The following is a 25,582-nucleotide window of genomic DNA, read 5'->3' as shown; positions in this document are numbered from 1 at the left end:
TTTCAGGCCCAGAAAGTTTCTTAGAAAAAAAACCACAAGGATGTAACGGTTTATCCACCCCTAACCTTTGTGACAGAACAGCACCTACTCCTGTCTCAGAGGCATCGACCTCGAGTAGGAACGGCAGAGTCGTGTCAGGGTGGACTAAAATTGGGGCAGAAGCAAAAAGTTCTTTGAGATTTTTGAAAGCAAGGAGAGCTTCAGTAGACCAAGTCTTAGTGTCGGCACCTTGTTTGGTCATATTAGTAATGGGCGCAATAATAGAAGAGTAACCCTTAATGAAGCGCCTATAATAATTGGAGAAACCAATAAACCTTTGAATAGCCTTGAGTCCCTTAGGTAATGGCCAATCTAAAATAGACTGGAGTTTGTCAGGATCCATCTTAAAGCCCTCCCCAGAAATCACATACCCAAGGAAGTCTATCTGGGTCTGGTCAAAACTGCATTTCTCCAATTTACAGTATAAACCATGTTGCAGAAGTTTGTGTAATACTTTTCTGACTTGTCTATGGTGGGTCTCAATCTCTCTAGAGTGTATGAGTATGTCATCCAGGTACACAATAACACAATCATGTTGAAATTCCCTAAGAACCTCATTAATCAAATCCTGAAATACTGCCGGTGCGTTACAAAGACCAAAAGGCATGACCGTGTACTCATAGTGCCCATAACGGGTGTTGAACGCAGTCTTCCACTCGTGTCCTTGCTGGATTCTCACCAAGTTATATGCCCCTCTGAGGTCCAACTTGGTGAAAATTTTAGAGCCCTTCAGCCGATCAAAGAGCTCGGTAATCAAGGGGATCGGATAGGCATTTCTGATGGTTATTTTATTCAAACCTCGATAATTAATACAAGGTCTTAGTGAACCATCTTTCTTTTTAACAAAAAAAAAATCCAGCCCCGGCAGGAGAAGAAGATCTCCTAATGAATCCCTTGTCTAAATTCTCCCGAATATACTCCTCTAGAACAGAATTCTCTTTAGTGGATAGAGGATATACATTGCCCCTGGGAGGCATGGTACCAGGCAGTAGATTAATTTTACAATCAAAGGTCCTGTGTGGGGGTAGTGTATCAGCATTCTTCTTGTCGAACACTGCCTTTAAGTCCAGGTACAGAGGAGGTATCTGTATCTCTGTAGACTGGGCAGAACTACCTGGTGTGTTAATTACAGCCAATGGGGAAACCCTGTGTAAACACCTCTCCTGACACCCCTGACCCCATGAGAGTATCTCCCCTAACTCCCAATCGATAATAGGGTTATGTCTCTTTAACCATGGGTAACCCAGGACTATGGGAACAGAAGGAGACGAAATGAGCATAAGTGATAATCTTTCCTCGTGTAGGATACCAACAGTTAAGTTAATGGGTATAGTCTCACGAGAAATAACAGGCTCAAGTAAAGGTCTACCATCTATGGCCTCAACGGCCAAGGGTGTATCTCTTAACTGGGATGGGATAGTGTGTTCAGTAGCAAAGGCTTGATCGATAAAATTCTCAGCAGCTCCGGAATCTATCAAGGCCATGGTCTTTACTACTCCCTTCTCCCAAGTTAAAGAAACTGGTAGCAGAAGCCTGTGATCTTTATAATTATGAGTAGAGGACAAAATAGAAACACCCAAGGCCTGTCCTCTAGAGAAACTTAGGTGCGAGCGTTTCCCGAGCGATTAGGGCAACTCAGGCGTAAGTGACCTCGAACTCCACGATACATACATAATCCCTCCCTTCTCCTGTACTGTCTCTCCTCTTCTGAGAGGCGAGTATTGCCTATCTGCATAGGTTCAGGAAATAGTGATGTATTGGACTCAGGACTTTGAAATGCAGGAGCTAATTTAAAGGCAGGTCTAGGGTTCCTCTCTCGAGTGTTCTGTCTCTCTCTTAAACGCTCATCAATACGGGAAATGAACGAAATTAAATCCTCCAAATTCTCAGGGAGCTCTCTAGTAGCAACCTCGTCAAGAATTACATCTGATAACCCGTTCAAAAATACATCTATATAAGCCTGCTCATTCCACTTGACTTCTGACGCTAGAGACCTGAACTCTAGTGCATAATCCACCAGTGTTCGGTTCTCCTGTCTCAGGCGCAACAGTAATCTGGCTGCATTGACCTTTCTACCAGGAGGGTCAAAAGCTCTTCTAAAGGCAGCTACAAAGGCATTATAATTATATACCAATGGATTATCATTCTCCCATAAGGGATTGGCCCATCTCAGAGCCTTCTCAATGAGTAATGTAATAATAAATCCAACCTTCGCCCTATCAGTAGGATAGGAGCGGGGTTGTAATTCGAAGTGAATACTGATCTGCTTTAAAAAACCACGACACGGGCGGCGTGGTCTGACTGTCGATGAGACTAGACGTGTCTCACTAGAGCTCCCGGCGAAACGCGCCCAAAATAGCTAAAATCAGCGACCTTACCCGACTTTTGGTTACCCCAAGATACCTGCTGACATGGAGAAGAGGCCCCCCCCTAAAAGACAGCAAAGACGGGGCACGGAATCGGGCGGATCAGTCCTAGACCTCATGTCGGCACAGAAACAGAGCCGGTCGGGGCCCCAAGATGGCGCCGGAGCGACCCCTCAGGCATCACCTCGTGCGGACAGGGAGGCCTCCCCCGACGACCGGGACACTATACTGGCTACACTGGCCGAGGTGAAAACGTTCCTGGCAGGCGAAATCGCCAAATCCACAGCGGTCCTCCAGGCCGAGATTGGGGCCTTGGGAGAGCGTACCGCGAAACTGGAAGACCGCATGGAGGCCTTGACTCAGGCCCACAACGCGGTTGTCGACAGGCTCAATGGCATGGCGACCCAGCTGGTGGCGATGGACCTTGCCTTTGAAGATCTAGCCAACCGGTCCCGGAGAAATAATGTCCGCCTGCGGGGCCTACCTGAGAGCGCTGGTGAGGATTTACAGGGGCTCCTGTTCACCGTCTTGAAACCGCTCCTTCCACAATTGCCAGACGATCAGTGGCACATGGAGAGGGCTCACAGGGCCTTTAGGGGCCAGAGGAACGACGCCAACTCCCCGAGGGATGTCGTCGTCCGCTTCCTATACTACCGCACCAAGGAGGCATTGATGAAAAAGAGCCGAGAGGGGCCCATTAGATATGCCGGTAACGAGATTACCCTCTTTCAAGATCTAGCTCCCTCCATGCTGCAACGGAGAAGGGATTGGCGGCCCATCACCGAGGCCTTGCGGGCAGCCGGCATCAGGTATGCATGGGGGTTCCCCTTCAAGCTGATGGTGTTCCGGGGAGATCGAGTGCACCCCCCCCCCCCCTGTGGACGCTGCCCAGCCATGTCCTTTGGGCCTGCGGACTTGCCTACCTCGAGTTGCAGGAGTGCTGCGGACTGCCCTTCTCCTCCTCTGTCACCGGGCTGTATTTTTTCTTTTTTGCCCGTTAGGGTCTGGGAGGGCTTGCCGTTGGTTTGGGAGGGGTTTCGGGCTATGCTGCTTCTACCTGTAGTCCTTTCCTGCAACACGGGGTGTTACTTACCTAGGGAAGAATCTTCCAACGAGAGAGGATCGGACTGGACTTCTCCGGGTTGGTTTGCTTGTTGGTCCTTTTCCCCTGCTCCTGTTCCCTAATAATGCTCACTCGACCTCTCTGCTTCCTCCCCCCGGGGGGCGCCATTTTCCTGGTTGGGGCTGTAGGGGCTTCGGTCCTCTCCCCGTCTATCCGGGCCTGGTCTCCGGCCTGGTCCTTTTTTCCTCGGCTGAGGCCCTGCGCCCCCGGGGGGGAGTGGAGGGGGTCGGGGTTCTGTGGGTGATGGTGGCTACACCCTTGCTGAGTCTGGGGTGTGGCGGCTATACACTTAACGAAATTGTTTAAAATTTAAAATGTTAATTTGTATTTGTCAAAATGGTGTGGTAAACACCAGAGCGGAGAGAATACAGAGCGGAACACTTCGATAGCCTGAGGTGCCCGGTTTACCAGGCTCTGTATTGCTCACCGTTACCTAAAACTTAAAAAAAAAAAAAAAAAATAAGTTAAAATTTAAAAAACAGAAAAAAAAAAGGTGAAAAAAAAAAAAAAGGTGAAAAATAAATAACAAAATATGTAAAATGTATATCTGTTTAGGGCGGAATTGTTTGACGAAACTGGAGCAAAGATGACGAGGGGCACAGCAGTTTGATAGCCCGGTCTGTACGACTAGTCTAGTTACACTTTGCTTCTCCATTTAGACACCGGAGCATGGGGGACAGGGACCGGGACAGTCTTTAGAACCTGAAGTAAGCTGTTAGCTTAGTGCTATTTTGCTTATCCCCATAATATTAAAAACAAAACGACAAACAAACAAACAAAAAAAAAATTTAAAAAAAATAATTGTATATATGTTCAATTCATACGGTAAAATTAGAGCAGAGGGGGCGAAATGCTAAGTAGTCTCAATAGCTTGATGTATACCACTCGCCAAGTTACATTGCACTTTCTGTCACTACCTGTATATATGCTTATGGTAAAATTGTGGGATGCAGCTGGAGCACAGAGGACATGGAGCGATGTAGGTTGATAGCCTGCTACGTGCTCTTGGCCTAGCTGCATTTTGCTGCACTACAGAAAATATAAAAAACAACGAAAAACAGCAAAATATTTAAAAAAACAAAAATGAATGTATATATGTTCAGGGTAAAATTGTATGATGACACGGGGGCAATGGGGACAAAGAGCACCCTTTGCCCTTCCTCCGGTATGGAACATTTCAAAGCTTGTGTATCTCTACTAATCTACGTTTTATTGCGTGTTATGCATGTTTAAAAATTGGTTATCGCTACATTTAGTTGTTTGAGGGCCTGATGCATGCTGGTAGCCGAGTCGCATTTATCCTATCGAAATCCAAAACAAACAGGGGGAGAGAATATGATCAGCCAATGTGTAAAAACCTAATGTAGATACTGTAAACGCGACATGTGTTGGAATGGTAGTGGTGGCTTAACCGGAGGCAGGGAGCAGCGGCCCCTCATTAGCTGCGGGGTATTTCAGGGGTGAGAGATTAATTGGCGGTTGGGGACAGTCCGGTAAGGGGGTTACCGTAATTTATGTCCATCGGGTGGGATCCGGGATGGTTGGGGGCGGGATACCACTATGCCGGTAAGGTCTCTATAGCATGCTTAGGGCGCGGGTGGGCGGGGCTTTAGGGATCCTCAGTATCCTCCACGCGTTGATCGTGCAGGGAACGAGGGCCCTCGCTACCCAAAATGTTCTGGCGAGTTGTAAGACCAGAATTTTCACCGCATCGGATTTTGTCCGGATGCCTTTCTTTCTGTCATATCCTTTCTTCTGTCTTTCTCTTTTCTTTTCCCATCCTGACCCTTCCCACCCTTCCTCGCTCCTGGGGGGGGGCGGACGAGTGGACCATCCCGACGCGGATGCTCAGGAGATCCTCCCTAATACAAACAGTGGCAGCAGAGCGTTAGCGGTGAGTAATCTATCACACGATGGCGATTAAGATTACCACTCTAAACGTCAAGGGTCTGAACGCCCCCCAAAAAAGACGTCTAATGTTTAGGGCCCTGAAAAGGATGAACTCAGACGTTGTATACCTTCAGGAAACTCACCTACCTAAACAGGCTACTTTTCAATTACGAGACCATGTCTACACGGGCTCCTTTGAAGCCAGGTCGCATCGCAAATGGAACGGTGTCGCTATAGTTATCAAACGCTCTTGCCCCTTCCAGCTGTCTGCCCAGGATGCGGATCCGGAGGGACGATACATTATAGTTACCGGGACTCTCCACTCCCACGTTGTACACCTGATCAACATTTACGCCCCGAATCAGCCAGATGCTGGGTTTTGGTCTACACTGCGTGATAAGGTTGCCGCATTGCCACACGGAATGGTCCTTATGGGGGGAGATTTTAATGCTACACCCTGTCCGGCGATGGATAGGAGCTCCAGGGCTGGAGGTCCGAGATCGCAGGGACGCGGGGGACAGGACCGCCAGCTTAAGACCTTTATTGCGGAAACAGGACTGGTGGATGCTTGGAGGGCGCAACACCCTATGGACAGAGATTATACTTTTTACTCTGCTCCCCATGGCACCTATTCTAGAATAGACCTATTTTTAATAAATGCAGCTAGCCTTTCCAGGCTCTCGAGCTCAGAGGTGGGAAGTATATCCTGGTCTGACCACGCTGACGCATCTATAGTCTTAGGTAATCTTTGCACGGCGAGCCCATGGTCCTGGAGACTGAATTCATCGCTGCTGAGAGATGAGTCGATTCTAGACAGCATTCGGAAGGCTATTACGGATTACTTTCAGGTCAACACCACACCTGACGTAAGCAACAGCACGATTTGGGCTGCACACAAGGCGGTCATAAGAGGGGAATTGATTAAACTGGCCACAAGAAAGAAAAGACTAAAACACCTTCACCTGGAAACTCTGCTTAAACGGCTGAGGAACCTTGAGCAGCAACACCAGGCTACCCCGGACGCTGAAATACACGGTAGACTGGAGGCAGTCAGACGGGACATACGCACACTTCTGCTAGATGACACGGCTAAGGCCATGACATGGTCCAGACGGACCTATTTCGATAAAGCCAATAAAATGGATACGCTATTGGCCAGGACGCTTAGGCCCAGGCAACAACGGCCCCACATCACGGCCATCAGACACCCAGATGGCACGACAAAAACAAAACCGACAGACATCGCAAAGGTATTTGAAGAATATTATAAACAATTGTATAATCACTCCCCGAACGGTCACTTGATGGGAGGCCAAGAGGACCGAAGCATAAAACGATTCCTCGAGGGACTAGACTTGCCCAAATTGTCAGGTGACGCTGCCGGGAACCTGGCGGCGGAGATCAGTACTGAGGAGGTAGACAAGGCCATATCGAGCCTTAAAGGGAACAAGGCACCTGGCCCTGATGGATATGATGGATCATACTACAAGGCCTTCAGGGAGGAGCTAGCACCTCACCTGGCCACGCTGTTTAATTCCTTAAGACAGGGAGGAAGACTGGGCCCTGACATGTCATTGGCTACGATCATATTACTACCCAAACCGGATAAGGATGCACACCTACCTGAAAACTACAGGCCTATATCGTTGATTAACCATGATGTGAAGATCTTGGCCAAAATACAGGCAGACAGGCTGAACCCACTTCTGACTACTCTTATACATGCCGATCAGGTGGGGTTCATACAAGGCCGACAATTGTTCGAAAATACAAGGCGAACGGTTGATCTGATCTGGAAACAGGTGGCGATGAATACGCCCTCCCTGGTAATATCTATCGATGCCGAGAAGGCCTTCGACAGGGTCAAATGGAATTTCCTATTCGCTGTATTGTCACACCTGGGATTTCCGGACGAGTTCGTGCACATCACGAGGGCAATGTACCATGATGTAAGGGCTCAGATACAGATCTCAGGGGCCCCGCTTACTCCTTTCCACCTACATAATGGAACCAGGCAGGGGTGCCCTCTCTCTCCCCTCCTCTTTGTGCTGGCCCTCGAGCCTCTTCTACAGGCGATTCGCAGGCATCCGAACATTCATGGAGTAGAAGTCAGAGGGGTAGAATTCACCGTATCTGCCTACGCAGATGATGTTCTCCTCACCGTTACGAACCCGCTCGAGTCGATGACCGCATTACAGAGAGTTATAGGAGAATACGGGGACCTATCTGGATACAAAGCAAACATTCCAAAATCCAGCGCGATGCCAATCGGCATGACAGCTGAAGATGTGGCTCAGATACAGACCGCTTACCACATACGAATGGAACCGCACTCCCTCAAATACCTGGGAGTTCATTTGACGGCAGACCCGAACCGACTGTACTCTAGCAATTACGAACCCATGTTACGGGCTTTAATGAATGACATGGACAAATGGACCGATAAATCTATCTCTTGGCTGGGTCGTATTCACTCCGCCAAGATGAACATCCTCCCTCGTATTCTATTCCTGTTTCAAGCCCTCCCCATCCGCGTCACGAAATCTCAATTACAGCCGCTACAAAGGGCGATCTGTAACTTCGTGTGGCGGAATAAGCGGCATAGAATAGCCAGACAAGTTTTGTATAGGCGTAAAGATAGAGGGGGATTGGGGCTTCCAAACTTGTACTATTACTATTTGGCGGCCCAGCTGTCCCAGGTGATTATGTGGCATTCCCCTGTGGGTGACAGGAGATGGGTGGAAATAGAATCTTTGATGGTCGGTCTTGATGTTCCCCAATTCACTATGTGGGTCCCGAGAGAACATAGGCCCATGGTCAGAGTAACCTGCCCGGCCATCCTTAATTCTCTACGATTATGGGATGTGAACAGCACCAAATTCGGACTCACCTCATCCCCCTCCCCCATGACTCCGATACTTAGGAATCGAGCATTTCCACCTGGTATGGCCCCGAGGAATTTTCGCAATATAGAAAAAACCGGGGTTCAACGATATTACCAACTCTATCGAGGGGGGACCGTGATCCCTTTTCAAGACCTCCAACAAATCACCCACCTGACTCCAACAGATTATTTTCGATACCTCCAGGTGAGGGACTTTGCTAGGAAACCAGATATTATAGCCGCGGCCAAGGGGCAGTTTACCTTCTACGAGAAACTTTGTAGAGATGCATCTGCCCCCAAGGGGATGATCACCCTCATATACGCTCACCTTAGTACAGAAACTAGAGAATGGGGTAGACTGGCGTACATTGACAAATGGGAACAGGACTTAGGGGAAGTACTCGAAGGTATCGAATGGCAGGAAATCTGGGAAGCCACCAAGAGCGCCTCTATATGCGTCACACAACAAGAACAGGCATGGAAAACCATGCTCAGATGGTATACTACCCCGGTCATTTTACACAAAATGCACAAACTAGACTCCGACGATTGTTGGAGGAGCTGCGGTTTCCGGGGTACGTATCTCCATATGTGGTGGGAATGCCCGGCGCTCCAGGGTTTCTGGAAGGCTGTTGAAAACCTAATGAGACAGACATTTGGCAGACCCCTCCCCCTAGACCCATGGATCTATCTTTTAAATAGAACTATAGAGGGATGGTCCAGGAAAGAACAGAGATTGGTGAGGACAATCACCTTGAGTGCGCATAGAACTATAGCAGCGGCTTGGTTAACACCTGGAGGACCGGAGTTCGGGGGGGTGATCTCTAGAATAAGGGACAGCAGGATCATGGAGGATCTTACTGCCAGGATGCGAGGGACCGTAGCGGCCTTCCAAAAAGTTTGGGAACCGTGGGACAATAGCGCCCCGGGCACTGGGGATACTTAATGGGATGGGATCACGCACACTACTTCGGGGGGTCCCTAGCTCGTCCGCCCTCCCTCCCCCCCCCTCTTTATTCCTTAATCCTTGTTTCTATTCTTTCTTCTCTCTTCTTCTCTTCTTTTTATACTTCTACAAAACCCTTGATATATATAGGGGTTTTCTCTTCTATTCTGTTATTCTTTCATTTGTGTTGTCTCAGTTCACTTGGAAGTGGTTCCTTCCTAGCACAGACATGGGACATGTTGGAGAGACGGGGATCCCTGGGGCTCATCCTACTTTGGGTGGCCTCTGGGCTATTGCTTAAGGTACAAGACCTGTCTAGTAGTACAATATACTTGCAGAGAGGCGGATAGCCTGGAATTCCGGAGGTGGATTATCTATAGGACTGGTATGTGTTACGATAAGAGCTCTGGTAGGGGTTATCTAACAATGTATACTATTGCACAGGATTTGCCTTACCGCTATTTCTCGCTATGCCTCTCCTGTGTAACAGTAAGGAACTTAATTGATGTTGCTACAAAAAAAAAAAAATCCCTCGATAGGGGGCAGGTATTACAGACTGCATACAGTGAATTGTTGTGGGTGCCAAAGGTGTTATATATTTGTCTTTGATTATATGTTCCTGTATATTTTGGCTTCTGCGCAAGCTTACATGTCGTATTGCTTCTGCCTTTCCTGTCGAGTGCAAAAATAAAGAATTTAAAAAAAAAAAAAAAAAACCACGACACTTCTCTGGAGAGCCAGCATAACGTACTGGTGGGGTAATACGGGAAGAGGCACCTACAGTGGCTACCTCTAGGCCCGAAGTCACTGGAGAAACAGTAGTAGTACGTGTCTCCTCTGGTGGGTTATTAGCACGGGACAATAATGCCTGTAGTGCTAAGGCCATCTGGTCCATTCTGTGTTCCATGGCGTCAAACCTAGGATCGGAAGGACCAAGCTGACTGCTTGTACCTGCAGGATCCATTGGCCCTGTCGTAATGTCAGGATCGGGACAGGGATCCAACACGCAGAGTACAAACAGTAGAAAGGTACGTATACCGGACCTTAGAATGGCCGGACTAACGCACAGAAAGAGTAGAGAATGGTCAGAGACAAGCCGAGGTCGGGGGAACGAGAAGACAGGTAAGCGAGGGACAAGCCGGGTCAAAGGAATACAGATAAAGCAGAATAGTACAAACAAGCCGGGTCAAAACCAAAACGATAACAAGGATACAAGAGCACTGCGAGACTAGGCTGGCTAGAACCACGACAGGGCAATGAGTAAATGAGAGGAACACTGTTAAATACCCTGGTTTGGGAGAGAGGACACGCCTCCGACGAGTCCTGATTCGTCTCCACAGAATAGAGTGACAGGCCGTTCCGGGTTGGCGTCATGACGTCGGCTTCCGGACGTCGTGCTAGAAAAGGAAGTGACTCCCTCGCGGCCGGCGTTTGCAAGACCGGGTGAACCGCGAGGGACCGAGGAGACATGCCGTCCGGACGGATAAACTTCTAAGTCTATACCTCTCTCAGAGGTAGAGACTTCAGGTACCCTGACACAGAGCAAGGGAAATAAAGCAAGATGTGCTATCTTATTAGTGGTCCCATGTAACGCCAGCCCTGACTCTGAACATTCCCAAAAGGAACGTTTCATCCATACTGCAGAATGTTCAGACTTCGCTTTTATAATATTCAAATCTAACTGATTACTACTTAATACCAAAAGTCTAGTCATAAATATTTACTCTTAGCTGCACCTATAAACGGCAAACGCATTTGTTTTTTTATTTCCATATTTTACTTTTGCCTTTGATCAATCCTTAAAAGTGCCAGTTCCAGGGAATACTAGCACCATGCACTTACATCAAACACACAGCAATCAAACTTGCAGACAACATCCATACACTACTGCAGTACTCATGCTCTGACCACAAGTTTTGACTTTTTTGAGGGAGGTTAAGGGGTACCTAAATGTGCACCTGTAATGTGAGTGTTCTCCACTACTTGTTGTCTTGTACGATAAATTTTTACACCAAGCTTTGAACCCCAATATTTATTTTGTTAATTATGCCTCTGAACGCAATTCTTCCAAGAACCCAAGCCATACACATGATGTATATATGAAAACACCTTTTCTGTCTTCAAATCCTGTATTTGTACAGCTTGTTGCGAATACTGCCTTAAAGCATTTGATAAGTATGGAAGTATATGGTACTTACTTTGGCCAATCCATAGTTGTAAGCTTGTAACATTTAAAAGAAACCAAAAAGTTAGGCAGTTAAAGGTAAAATAACAAACACATCTGAATTCCAACAAAATGTAAATACCGTTTAGAAGTACATCCCACAATTTATTCTATAAATAAAATAATATGTACAATGAAAATCTTATCCTTATTTATACATCATTCACTGACTGAAATTGTGATTAACTGCTGAGCAGGAACTTATGGAATATAAAAAAAACCTCCATCAGGTCAAAATATGAAGCCCAGGACTGTTTAAGTATTTTACTTGAACGGGACAGCCTACTTCTGTGTGCTTGGTACTGGGGTTAGCTGCAGGAACTTTGAAGGTAAATCACGTCAATCAGATAATTGGAACAATTTCGGTGTAAGACCGGAGACTGTCCTGTAAAAATGCCTTTTAACATATGTTTTTGATACCAATAAAAGTGGTTCTGCAAACCCTCATGTGTCATAGAGAGGTGATGAAAATAAATATAATTACTGGACTGATTTAAGGCAGTTTGTATGTGTCTTATTAATAACACTATCCATTATGGCTATGCTCAGAACACGTCATCATGCAATGCAGTATTGAAAAATTGGTTTCTCTAATAAATGACTATAAGTGTTAGAAGCCTGCACAAACAAATAAGCAGCTGTGTTTAATAAACAGAGACAGTTCAGCTCTTCTTGCTCTGTATGCCTAAAGGAACACTATGAGGTCAGGAACACAAACATGTATTCCCTTACCACCCGAAATATAGTCAAATCTTGCCTTTATTCCAATCTGCTGCTGCTGGCTCTACAGCTGATCTGCCTCCATGGCTGACAACATCAGAACTCGTGATCTTAGCCAATCACAATTCTTTTCAATAGGAGAAAAGTCAAGAAGGCAGATAAGGAGCAGAGCCAGCACAAGCCAAACACAGCCCTGGCCAATAAGCATAAATGTTCCATGCAAAGAGTGGAGACACTGAGTGGAGGTGCTGCACACTGTACAGCACTGCCTCAGAAAGCACATCTAGAAGCCATAGGAGGAGTGGCCACTGGAGGTATCCCTAGGCTTTAATGTGAACACTGCCTTTACTATGAAAAAAAAAGTGTTTACTGCAGAAAGTCTGAAGGGAATGATTCTACTCACCAGAACAAATACAATAAGCTGTAGTTGTTCTGGTGACTATAGTGTCCCTTTAACCCCTTAAGGACACATGACATGTGTGACATGTCATGATTCCCTTTTATTCCAGAAGTTTGGTCCTAAGGGGTTAACCCAGGGAGAGGCAACTCCAAATGTTGTGGACCACATCATCTGCTTTGCCAGCATTATGGCAGTAAGAGCAGTATGTGAGATGTAGTCCACAATATCTAGAGTGCCAAAGGTTGCCTACTCTACTCCTGCCTTAACCTCAACATCATATAATAGCATATTAAAGCCTATTAAACAAGGAACGGTACATTAACAAAAAGCTAATTTACCATTCAAAATAGAGCAGACTTACCAGTGGTATTACAGCAGGTATTGTATAGGGTAAGATGTATTTGTGTACTTTAGAATGTGTTTTAATTGAAAAAAAAAAAAAAAAAAAAATGTATGTTGATGAGACACTCACCCAGACATGTTTCGCAATGTCACACTGGATCATTTATAATACATACAACTTCAGATCAATTACATATCCTGTGGCCTCAAATAACGGCTTCTTTATGTTAAGATATGAAACAATCTGGAATCTCCTTAAATTTCTCCATGGACTCCATATACCTTACATGCAATCAGATTTAAAGAGACAATACTATCTTCCAAAGAACATTACTTAAGTACATGCTGTATGTATTGGACTAAAAATGTATTCTTAAAAAAGCTTGATATTGTATGGAGAATGTAAATTATTAGTGGATCCAACTTGGTTTGCTTAAAATGCAATTTATCATTTTGTAAGGCAGGAAACTCCCACGGTCCACTAAATCTTCAAGCGGTGGTCCGCAAGAATTAATTGCCAGTCCGCGAAAGCTTTCACCCGACTCTACCGCTACATTGTAGCGGTAGAGTCGGGTGAAAGCTTTCATGGACCGGCAATGAATTGCCGCAAAATATTTCCCGGTGCTATGATCATAGCACCGGGAACTGTGCCTCCTCCCTCTCTCCTGCCGGCTCTGCAGAACCGGAGGGGAGATCAGAGATCTCCCTCTCTGGCCTGCTAGCATTGTAATGCTGGCAGTTGGCAGGGGAGGGAGAGAGGACCCGGGGGAGCTCTAACCTGCAGCTCCGCCGGGTTCTCCTCTCGCGAGCTCGAAACGTTGCCGCAGTTACCCTGGCATTGCTCCAAATCTCGCGATACTGAACTCTAGCCTGAGCTGCTAGAGTTCACTCTTACCACTTGGACCACCAGAGATTGCCTTGTACTATCCCCCCTCCCAGGCAAACGTAAGCAGGGACGAGGGATATCAAAATAATAATTTATTTAAAAAAAAATAAAAATGTATATTTATTAATCTACCCTCCAACCCCACAGACCCACAATAATTCTCCCCCATACACACACATACACTGCCCCCTATACACACACACAGCACCCCTCACACATACTAATGGGTTTTATATCTTGCCGACGCCGGTCCACAAAATATTTCTCCTCTTTTTTTGCTGGGCTGCGGGTGTTAAAAGGTTGTAGAACATTGCTCTAAATCAGTATTGTTGAATATTGCACCTTTGCCCACCAGGTGGCGATATGCTGCTCCTTTTGATTAGTTCATTGAGTAACTCATTTTACAGTTACCAGGCAAGTCGTAGATTGAGATTTGCCCTGTTTTAAGGGCTATAGCAGCGAGGTACCTCCTAACAATTTAAAAGGACACTTGGAGTGTTGGAGTGTGGCAAGAGGTGTTGTTATTCTGAGAAATGTTAGGTGATTTACCAATAACAATTTATGCAACTAAAATGTAATTTAGAACAGTGCATCTTATTTACACGGACTGATTTCTAAACACATATTTACTGTAAGTATTATTGATGTGTAGCATTGTTATACACTCAGACACACCAACAATACTGTGGTGTGGCAAAACAGGCATTAGGAAAGAAAAAAAGAGAGAGGGATCTGGGCCCAGAATATGAACTGTCTCTCCTAATAAGGACATTTGGTAGGTATGAGGCACTGTCGCTACTACTTTACCGAGAAATTTGGAGAAGACATCCACTGGTGCCTTCGGTTATTAATTGATATACAGCACTTTAGTTACTTACTGCCAAGAATGCGGTGCTAAATTTTCATATTTACTGAAATATCTATTGCATTAAATCAATAGTATCAGAGTCAAGGGCGGATCCAAAACCTAATCTCGGGAGGGGCACTTGTAGATTATTTTAAGAAACAATCTAGGCACAATAACCACTACAGCTCTCTGTAGTGGATATGGTGTCATGAGTGCCCCTATTCCCTAATATTGTCAGGGAATAGGGACAGTAGTAGGGAATAGGGGCAGTAGTGTGTGTGTGAGGGGTGCAGTGTTTGTGGAATGCAGTGTGTGTGTGTGTGTGTGTGTGTGTGTATATAGTGGTGCATTGTGTGTGAGGGGTGCAGTATGTGTATGGGGGCAGAAGGGGTGAAGTGTCTGTTTATGGATGGCAGTGTGTGTGTATGGGGGTGTAGTGTGTGTATGAGGGGTGCAGTGTGTGTATTGGAAGGCAGTGTGTGTGTTTATGAGGGTGCAATGTGTTTGTGTATGTATTGGAGGCAGTACTGTTGTGACAAACTCCCCTTTTTACCTGAGTTTGCCACAAGCTCCTGGAGGAGCCTGCTTACCAGCCTCCTGCCCAGACTATGGACCCTGTGAAAAATAATGTAAACGTATCTGTTCGTGCAATTTGGACTATATGGTTCATTTACCAAACAACCACAGGAACCAAAGACCACCCTGGAGCTTGTTAACAACTATTAACAACTTGGAACTTTTCTCACTGCAGTGTTCTAATTATTTGTCTGGGTGGCCGCAATTCCTATGGACAACCACGAGGTGGCGGCCATCTTGTTTGCATGTACGCAGGCAGCGGTGTTTGGGCATGAATCTCCTGGAACCAAAATCGGATACAGAAACTCCCAAACACCGCTGGAATTCCATCATCATGTTCGATTCTATTCAACTTAGAATGGCACTGTTCAGTGAGATAATTCGTCTGGATGAGGGGAACAAGCTCCAGGGGAGGACTATTGAGTCCGATCGGTAGCTTGTTAATTTTCAAACTACCGAACTAGACCGACCGCAAGCCCTGATTCTCTGGAGCTGTTTTGGGCATGGGACAATGCCTGCGGTCGGTCAAATAAATTACTTCCATAGAATTTCTGAACCACTGAACTGATCTGGGTGAGTTTTGGATATGTTGGTCACCCAGATCAAGGCGATCAGGGGATGACATTTGTAGGGATACTATGTGTTTTGGGATGTTTTTTTCTGTGCTTGAAGATAATTGGATTAGATTTAGTACAGTTACTGATCCAATTATCTCCCAGGTATAGGGATTGTGTGCTGTGTGTGGGAATGTCGTGCCTTGTAACCTTATTGTTATTGGTTTGTGAAGTTGCAAATCAGTCCACCATCAGGTCCATGTGTGCGTACCCCTTGCATGGGGATTGTCATATAAGGCCAAGTGTGGCACCATTAAAATCTATTCCAGCTTACACTCCAAAACCGTGTGTCATCCTGTTACAGGAGTAAATCTGCTTTCCCTCCAATGTCTGCTGTTCCAGCTTGCAGGGGATCCAACGGGGAAAGTCCTTGTAAGGACTAGCACTCTCAGGACTGAATGGCGTCCAGTACCTGGGGGTGTCTAGAGCGAATTCCCTATTCGGCTCTAGGAAGGAGCGGTTCCAGGGCCCCAGTCAAGCCATGGCGACTGTGGGCAGAAGTGCTGCGGTTTGTCCCCTGTTCCAGCTAGGAAGCGGTCTTTGGCAGAGGTACCCAGTCGAGGAACAGGGAGCTTCGTTACAACTGTGTGTGTATTGGGGCAGTGTGTGTGTGTGTGTTGGGGCAGTGTGTGTGTGTGTATTTAGGGAGGGTGTGTGTGTATTTGGGGCAGTGTGTGTGTATTTGGGGCAGTATTTGTGTGTATTGGAGGCAGTGTGTATGTGTTTGTGTGTATTTAGGGAGGATGTGTGTATTGAGGGGCAGTGTGTGTGTGTGTGTGTGTGTGTATAGGGGAGCAGTTTGTGTTTGGGGGGTAGATAAATATATACTTTTTTATTTTTATTAAAATAAATAATTTTTATATCACCCTATCCTTCTTAACTTTGCAGAGGGAGCGGGGCTATTTCCTGCAATCCCTGGTGGTCCTAGTGGTGAGAGTGAACTCTAGCCTGCAGCTCCTGAGGCTAGAGTTCACTCTCACAAGAGCTGGAGCATTGCTGTGGTAACTGCAGCAACACTCTGTGCTCGCGAGAGGCTGAGCTCCCAGGTCCTCTCTCCCTCCCCTGCCAGCAAAATGCCTGCAGACTGGTGAGGGAGATCACTGATCTACCCCCTGGTCCTTAAAGGCACACAGCAGGGCTGGCAGGGGAGAGCAAGGCACTGTTGTTTCTCAGACGGGGGGAGTGAATAAGCAAATTTGTGTTTGCCTATATATAAACCAACATTCATACCAAACTACATAATGTGCACTGGTAGGCATTTTATGTTAAAATAGCAAAGGAAATATACAGGCATTAATATGAAAACACAAAACTAGTTGCTAAACTCTTTCAGTTAATGTATAACCACATGAACATGGCGTGGGTGTACATTTTCAGGAGTTTTATGTACAAGTAACCTTTGAAATGTCAATAAATGTCACTTCCTTTTTAAAGGAACACTATAGTGTTAAAACCACCATCTAGGGGGCGTGGACCTCTCACAACTGGTCCAAAGTGTAACAAGAACCGTCACAGCGATGGAAGGGAGGCACAGAAAGCAGAATGTTTGCCTGCAGGGCATCCCAAAAAGTGTCAATGTGAATGACCTACTACCATTTGTACAGAAACGAATAGCCACAATTGGCATCAAAGGCGACACGAACCCAAGCACACTGCTTACAGCATTACGAATCTGAAAAGCAGCGGCCGCCACCAGACGATGCACCCAGGGACACCATAGTTGTGAACAGGTACGCAGCGGTGTGAACCATAATACTGTCCTGCTCAAGACAAATGAATACTATACAATTTGAGGGACACACATAGCCATATACGGAGACATTCCCTTTGCAGCACTAATTGCTAAACAGCTGCGAGAGACAACGATCCGCTTCAGATGGGGAAGCTGACGGCTCACTGCAGGTTCAGAAGGGGGATCACCCTAACCTCGACGGATGACCAAGCTACTTTCCTCCAACAACTAAACCTTACCACCAGAGACACTACCCAGAACAGATCCGGGAAAACAAAGGCTAAACAGGCATGCAAAAATGGACTAACACAGACAAAGCCAAGACAGAATCCTACCTGATACCCCCACGAACTCAAGTCCACCCCCACATAGGTCACACCTCATGCAAGCACTTAAAAGCTAATCACAACATACTCCCCCACCACCCAACAGCCGTCCCCTTGAGAGGTGACCAAATATATCACACCCCATAAGCAGGCACCTCATAGACACCCCAATAGTTATGTTATGCTGTTCGTTATGGAGTTCTCATGTTTTACCAATGTTTAGTAATGTACGCACATCTCTAAATTTGCAGCAAATTTGATCGCCAAACCTTGTGTCAAATCCCAGAACGATGATGCCACAGAATAAGACATACCTGTCAACATTTGGCTTTGTTTTTGCTTATATGAATACTGCAATTCAGATGTAAATTTGTTGAGTTGTAAAACTCTAATAAAATACAAATATGTATTTTTTTTTAAACACCATCTAGTCCCCCTGCTCCCCCCCCCCCCCCCACCCTAAATATAGTACAATTTTACTTGTACTAAGTCTGAAGCTGCTGGCTCTGCCCCTGAACTGCCTCTGTTTGCTGACATCATCAGAAGTGGTGGTCTGAGCCAATCACAATGCTTCCCCATAGGATTGGCTGAGACTGTCAAGGAGGCAGTTCAGGGGCAGAGCCAGCACAAGTCAAGCACATCCCTGGCCAATCAGCATCTCCTCATAGAGATGAATTGAATTGATGCATCTCTATGAGGAAAGTTCAGTGTCTGCATGCAGAGGGTGGATACACTGCATGGCAGTGCTGCTTACTCTGCAGCACTGCCCGAGGAAGCAGCTTTAGCAGCCATCTAAGGAGTGGGCAGTGGAGTTATCGCTAGGCTGTAATGTAAACACTGCATTTTCTCTGAAAAGACAGTGTTTACAGCAAAAAGCCTAAAGGGAATGATTCTACTCGCCAGAACAAATGCAATAAGCTGTAGTTGGTCTGGTGACTATAGTGCCCCTTTAATGTACGCAGTTCTACCACATTTCTGTCATTATACAACTATTTATCAGTAGTCAATACTAAGCTTATATTGAAATAACTGCATTGTTATCCCAAAATGTCTTATGTATTGCACACTCTGGAAGAGCTACATATTCTGCAACAATGTACAGTACAAGGTTAAAATAAAACATTGGTGTAAACAGGAAAACTGAAAGGCTAGGATTATAGAAGGTGTGAACGTTACATATTAGGGCTTGCTTTAACCCCTTAAGGACACATGACATGTCTGGCACGTCATGATTCCCTTTTATTCCAGAAGTTTGGTCCTTAAGGGGTTAAGGGTTACTCTAACCACTTCAATGATTAGGAATCTACATGTGCAGTAATCTACACTGTTTTGCTGGGGGCTGGTTACAATGGGCATAGTTTAAGCAAGGTTCTTTTTCAGCTGCCAATCAAATTTACCCACAATCCATCAGTCAAAAAGAATCCCACAGTAGGGCAGTCACCATGGACAGAGGAGAACAACATGGCTGCGTCCAGCACAAGGAAGAAAATAAAATAAATATAAAAAAGGCAAATGGCAAGGGGGCTGAATAATCATTAAGACACAGGGGGTATAAAAGGAAAAAAAACATGACAATACTGATTTAAGAACACGCATGAACTAAATTTGTGTCTATGTTACTAAGAGGTATACTCACCAGTAGCGTGGCAGAAAAGGTGGAATGTTCCAAGGGCATGTACAAAGTGTCCCTGATCACTTAAGAAGGGTGGAAGTAGCAGGAGAGAGTCAGTCTCTGCATTAGATATAACTTCAGGCAGCATGCTTGACAGTGAAGGATTAAAGCCAGGTCCCACAGAGGACAGAGAGGAGGTAGCAGGAGGAGGAAAAGGTATGGGAGATGAGGCTGTGTGACAGAAAGGGATAGAGAAACAGAAAGAGAGTACTGAGGAAAATAAAAACCACACAGGAAAACAAATAATAAAAAGAAGAAGAATGCATAGAAAACGAATGATGCAAGGTCGGAAGTGAATCTGACACATTTCCAATTTATATGAATATATGGATAGAAACTCCAAGTATATCTAAGTGCAGATAAATTGTGAAGATTATTGCAATGGAGCATTTTTCAAAAGGTGGGAGGTTTAATTTTTAAACGCAACAAAACAAATTAAAAAGGAAACATTTTACGTCATGACGTTACAATATTACACAATAATATATATACATATATTTCCATAAAACTATTTATTAAGACATTGTTTAATAATTACAGCTATGATTCACATTTATAAAAAAATAAACTATTTTCAGATATCGTGAACAGTTATTTAAATGTTTTAACTCTAAAACCCCTTTTTTTTAAAAAATGTTATCAGGAACGTCTGTACCTAAACAGTCCCATTTATACGCCCTTAAAACATCTTTCCAATGCAGTTAGCAGTCTCTGAACTCCAGTGGTAAACCGGTATACAAGACTTCTTATTTAATTTTATTTTTTGTTAGAAATTGTCTTAATGTTGTGGCTCAGTTTTGAAATCACGCACCAGCTCCAATAAACCACTTTTGCGGTTTCGACTCAGCGATAATATATATTTCGGATGTCCACTGTGCAAATATATCTATAGGCATGGCTTGATATATGCGTCTTCATTATCAATGAAATAAGTCCATACTCCAAGTCTTAAAAAAGTGTGAAGCATAAATAATTGTTGTTTTAAACCACAGGATTTTATATCCAATCACTTTCCAGATGAGAATTGTACGCTGAGAGTAAAGTTGTATAAAAACATTTTCCCTGAGAAAGTAACATAAATTAAACCAGATTTGTCCCACAATCACTAACAGATCATATGGAGTATTTACAGATTATTGATCTACATGCTGCAATATGAACATCTGTACATTTGAACACTAGGCAAAAAATGTGATCACCCTAATTTAGGAACTGCCTAATAGGTTCTTACCAATTTGATAAACCATAACATTTCCAATTTGGAATTAAAATCAGATAAGGTATATTGCAACAACTGATATCCTTGACCAATTCTTTGCATTATGTTCTATCAATAAAAGCCAAGGAGAAAAAAAAAGAGAAAAAAAGGGGAGAAAAGTTATGAAAAGGTAATGAAAGAAAGCAAAGAATATATAAAACAGTGGTGAACAAAATCTGGGAATCTTAGAAGCCTGTAGAAAACAGCAAAGATGACAAAATAATGGTTAAAATGCCAGTATGTTTGGCTCTCAGAGGACTAGTAATAATTAACCTGTCCAGAGAGGTAAACGATGGGACAATCCTTTGCTGGCTTATCTGGAACTTAATGAATTTAATGAAAAAGATGAGATTTATTTTTCTCTCACTTTGTTGTTTTATCAACACTTGATAAAATGCTCATCTTATGTTCTGGTCAGCAAGTTTAAGTTTTGTTGTTGGTTTTGTTTTGTTTTTTAAGTATTTAAAATTATAAAGTCTCTTTCATTCCCCATCTGAATCTGCATATTTTAAATCACATTTCACATCAAAAGGCTTATCCTTTTCGATCATGTCCGTTTTTTCCAGGGCCTCTTTATGTGGGATGTTTCCATTTCCACAATCTGTCTCTGTCTCATATCCAGTGTCACGTGGTGCCTTGATTGGCTCCACATATTGTTTTTGACTGCTAACTAGTGTTTCATTTACACCTTGTTCACAGTCTACAAAAGCTGGTGGGGTTTTCTTATTACCAGAGTACAGAGCAGAACGATATTTTAAGCAAGGTTCTGGAATAAAACCTTTAAAGCAGTTGTATGTCAACAGACTGATAAACAAGATCAACAACAACACGATGGGAAAGATGAGGAGAGAGCAGTCACTTGGGTTTTTCAAGTATGCCTTTTCCATTCCTAAATCCGGAATATAATTAACTATCTCAGTTAAAGTTGCTGTAGTCAGAGTTGTTGGCATTCTGCTCGTCATGTTCCTTACAGCAGCAGATGATGTCTTAGATTGTGTGGTTGAAGGTGTTTCAGTGGTAGTACTGTCCGTACCTACTGTGTTAGCCTGTGTTGTCCCCAGGTTAGCTTCAGTTAAGATCTGATGGAATGTAGTTAAAGGGGGAGGTGGGATCTTCTCCAACTCTATGGCATAACTTATTATCAGCTGGGAATTCATGTTCCCCATCAGAGACTCCTGGAACAAGCATTGATAAGTACCCGTGTCCACCTCAGTGACGTTAAAAAGAAGTATTCCTTTGTGCAGCAGACGATATCTGGGATTATTATCTGTAAGTCTTTCATTATTGAAAGTCCAAACCAGAGAGGCCAGTTTAGACTTGTGAGAACAGCTGAGTTCAACCATGCTTCCTGACTTCACAGTGTGCATCACAGTGTTTTCTGTTCCTTTATCGATAGAATCTAAAAAAGTGGGGTTAAATATCAACAATTGTGACACATCATGCTTTAATCAAATTAATCCTTCAGTACCATGTTTTAAAATAAACTTGTGAACCTCCACTAACACTAATGGCTGAAGAACATCTACTGCAGCTTACATTTCTTCAAAAACAATATACATATATCAAGTGGCAATGTAAACATGCTTCAGCTATTTATTTTTTCATGCCCTTGTCAGTTTTTATTCACACACACGATATGTTTTCTTTTTGTGATGAAAAAGGTCTGATCGGCTCTATTCTCCCATGTGAGCAACACTAAACAAACCCTGTTAATGACAGACTTATAGCCCTCTTACTGAAATCATAGCCAAATTCCATGTTGATGAGACTATTTCTAAAGGAAGAGCAGATCTTGGATTCTTGCTGTAAACAAGGGGCACTTTATAGTATTTATTTTATATTTTTTAGTGTGTTCTCTCTGCAAAGAATTAAATGATGTGGTAAAACCACTATGGAGTATCCCATTTATGTGGGAAATAAATCACATTGACTAAAAAACAAGGATTTTAAGCAAAAGGGGCCAAGGACACTTAGCCATAATATAGCCAATGCTCATACACCACATTTATTTCAGATGCCAATGCTCCTTTAAGATATGCTTGCGGACCAACCTTACATTTTCAAGGGAGTGAGGGAAGCATTACATTTTTTCCAGAGGCACTGCTATATAATAAATGTTAAAGGCAATTAACCCCTTAAGCATTGTATGAGTGAGCAATGCATATATTTTATTTGTGTGTAAGATTTGATGTTTCCTTTGTTTGAGCTACATTTTTGGCCTTAAAAAGGAGGAAAAGTAATGATTTCAAAGCTTACCTTGGCATTGTGATGTATCACCATTTAATGCTTGTACCAAGAGCCTAAAATTTAAATAAGGTATTAGGAGGAGACAATAAGTTAAACAGTAACAGTCAACATTCTAAACATTCAACACATGGCTAAAAGCAACTTTAAAAAAAAAAAAAAAAAAAAAACCTAAACAAATTTGGTAAACAAAAACCAGAAATACAAAATGTGCTACTTTATATAATTTTAAATAAAGGGAAATAATAGTTAGACTATCGTAAATGATTTATTTTGATATGTTGATTATTAAACCTTATCTTATGAGAACAAATAATTCTCCCAAAAAATAATAATAAAGCCATGGCAAAAATCACAATAATCTAGCGTTGAGGGCAAAGATCTTTTAAATGGTAAAACGCTTGAGAAAACAACTGGTTTACCCTTTGGAAAAGATTCTTCTCTGCTCATGCAAAGTTATCATCTAACCTGTCAATACCCACTGCAATATCTAAAAGAGAACTGACTTTTTCTACCTTGAAACACCAATATAGACCAAGGGATCTTCAAGCACAAGAAGCAGCGTAATAGCTTAAATTAACATAAAGGCAACAAAAACCCCATAAAATAATGTTTTCATTTGAGCATAATGCTCACATACAGTCCAATCATTTAAATGATTAATTTCTAAAAATTCTTCTTAAAAAGTGTTAAAGCAACAGAGATATACCATTCATTCATCCTCCCTTTTTTTTTTTGTAATTGTATGAAGCTTCCTTTATTATTTAAAAAGGTTGTACTTTACAGCCAACTACTGTTGTAATTTATAGCGGACAATAGATGGGTGGAATGGGTTACTGACGGAGAAATTTGCTCCTCTGCAAGCTGGTGATCAAAAGTATAAATGAAGGTTAGGCATTATGGACACATGATGGGTAGTGAGTTGGTTAAGGGTCATTCACTAACGTGTGAATGGTCAGGAATACAAAGTAAATGAACTGGAAAAAATCCCTAAGCCACATTTTCAGCTCACAAATTTTGGCCTGTAATCTAAAACTTTTATTTGAAGTGTATTTTTCCAATAAATATATTGCTATTGCTTTGAGTGATTCTGTATAGATCTAAGAAACATCAACGTGTTTCATATAATCATGTCCTAAAAAGAAAGCTTTCAGTATGCTGGAGTGAAGAGAGAATATGCGTTATTTACCTGTCATCATTTCTGTCCTGAAGGATATTAACACAGGAACTTTCTACTTTGTTCCAAGCACAGTATGGATCTCTTGTCAAAGCACACTCTATGCATGAGGTAAACTTCTCACAAAACGCAACAGGGGTCTGTACCACACCCACACTGGAGCCAGCATAGATATATCGTTTGCGCTGAAAGAGGAGGGAAAAATCACATGAGGTAACTTCTTCACATCTCCATTGGAGTTCGTTACTATGGTTAGGTACTGACGTAACTTTTTTTCCATAAAAATTTTAAAAAAAATGTCATATGTAAACCAAGATATAGTTTATTTAATTAAACAAAAATTATTTAAGAAGGAGAAGAAAACAGTAACTGAACACCAACTGCTATTTTATCATCTGCCTTCCTACACACAAGGGATATTTTCAACTTTACCTGTTTGGTTGAAAGGAGCAGGTTCTGGACTGGTTCCATATCAGGAAACAACACAATTTCCTCAATAATACGCATCTCAGAATGCTGATTGACAGCTTTGAGCAGCTTACCTTTATCTGCAGAGAAAAAAATATATCATTCAGCATGCACGTAGAGCCATAATAACAATATATGTACATGAAATCATTAGAAATGGTGTATTCAAATATGGTACTTCTTTCCATTCAGCCAATCTGATAGTTTACAGCTACAGTGCATTCAGAAAATATTCAGACCCTTTTATTTTACCACTTTTTTTGTGTTGCAGCCTTATCCTACAATTGTTTAAATCATTTTTTTTTCACGTCAATCTAAACTCAATGCCTCATAACGACAAAGTAGACAAAACAGTATTTTGAAAACTTTGCAAATTTATTAAAAAAGAAAAAAAACGGAAATATCACATTGACATAAGTATTCAGACTCTTTGCTTTGACACTTGAAATTTAGCTCAGATGTATAGCATTTCAAAGGAAATTATGTCAAAGGAACTGTAATGTTTTACATCACAGGACTAAGGGGGATAGGGACACTGCACCAAGACCACTTCAATGAGCCGAAGTGGTCTGGGTGCCTACAGTATGCCTCCCATGGCTCGCCATAATATACTTCTATATCACCCAAAACTATTAATATGCAATCCGACATTGTTAATAAAAAAATTATACATCTATTCTCCTTATAATGCAAACAGCAATACATACGCAAAAACCTAAAAGATGGTACAGCTCACGAATGTTACAGAGAGAGAGATCTTCGATGGAGAGTAATCGTCTTTGAGCAGAAAGTCAGAGGAAGATATGAAAAATAGAACGTGGTCCTTTCTCCACTGTTCCTTTATAGAC

The 25,582-nt window shown here is 43.3% G+C and overlaps 1 protein-coding gene across 3 annotated transcripts in view; it reads right to left on the bottom strand.

The window, feature by feature from the left end:
• The window catches only part of SEMA4D (semaphorin 4D), a 141,859-nt gene that overhangs the window by 11,990 nt on the left and 104,287 nt on the right, over positions 1-25,582 (bottom strand). For 2 of the 3 annotated variants that reach the window (XM_063454940.1, XM_063454941.1), the window contains exons 13-16: positions 24,699-24,814; positions 24,279-24,451; positions 23,102-23,145; positions 19,552-19,758 (exon numbers count right to left, since the gene is read on the bottom strand). In XM_063454940.1, coding sequence (XP_063311010.1) covers positions 19,552-19,758; positions 23,102-23,145; positions 24,279-24,451; positions 24,699-24,814 — 540 coding nt within the window. Of the gene's footprint in view, positions 1-19,551; positions 19,759-20,087; positions 22,245-23,101; positions 23,146-24,278; positions 24,452-24,698; positions 24,815-25,582 lie in introns of those variants that run through there. The other variant, XM_063454939.1, reaches the window with a different exon arrangement.

The sequence above is a fragment of the Pelobates fuscus genome, chromosome 5 (assembly GCF_036172605.1).
Source record: "Pelobates fuscus isolate aPelFus1 chromosome 5, aPelFus1.pri, whole genome shotgun sequence".
NCBI lineage: Eukaryota > Metazoa > Chordata > Amphibia > Anura > Pelobatidae > Pelobates > Pelobates fuscus.
Note: the sequence above shows the minus strand (reverse complement) of the source record. Positions and strands in the feature narration are given on the sequence as shown.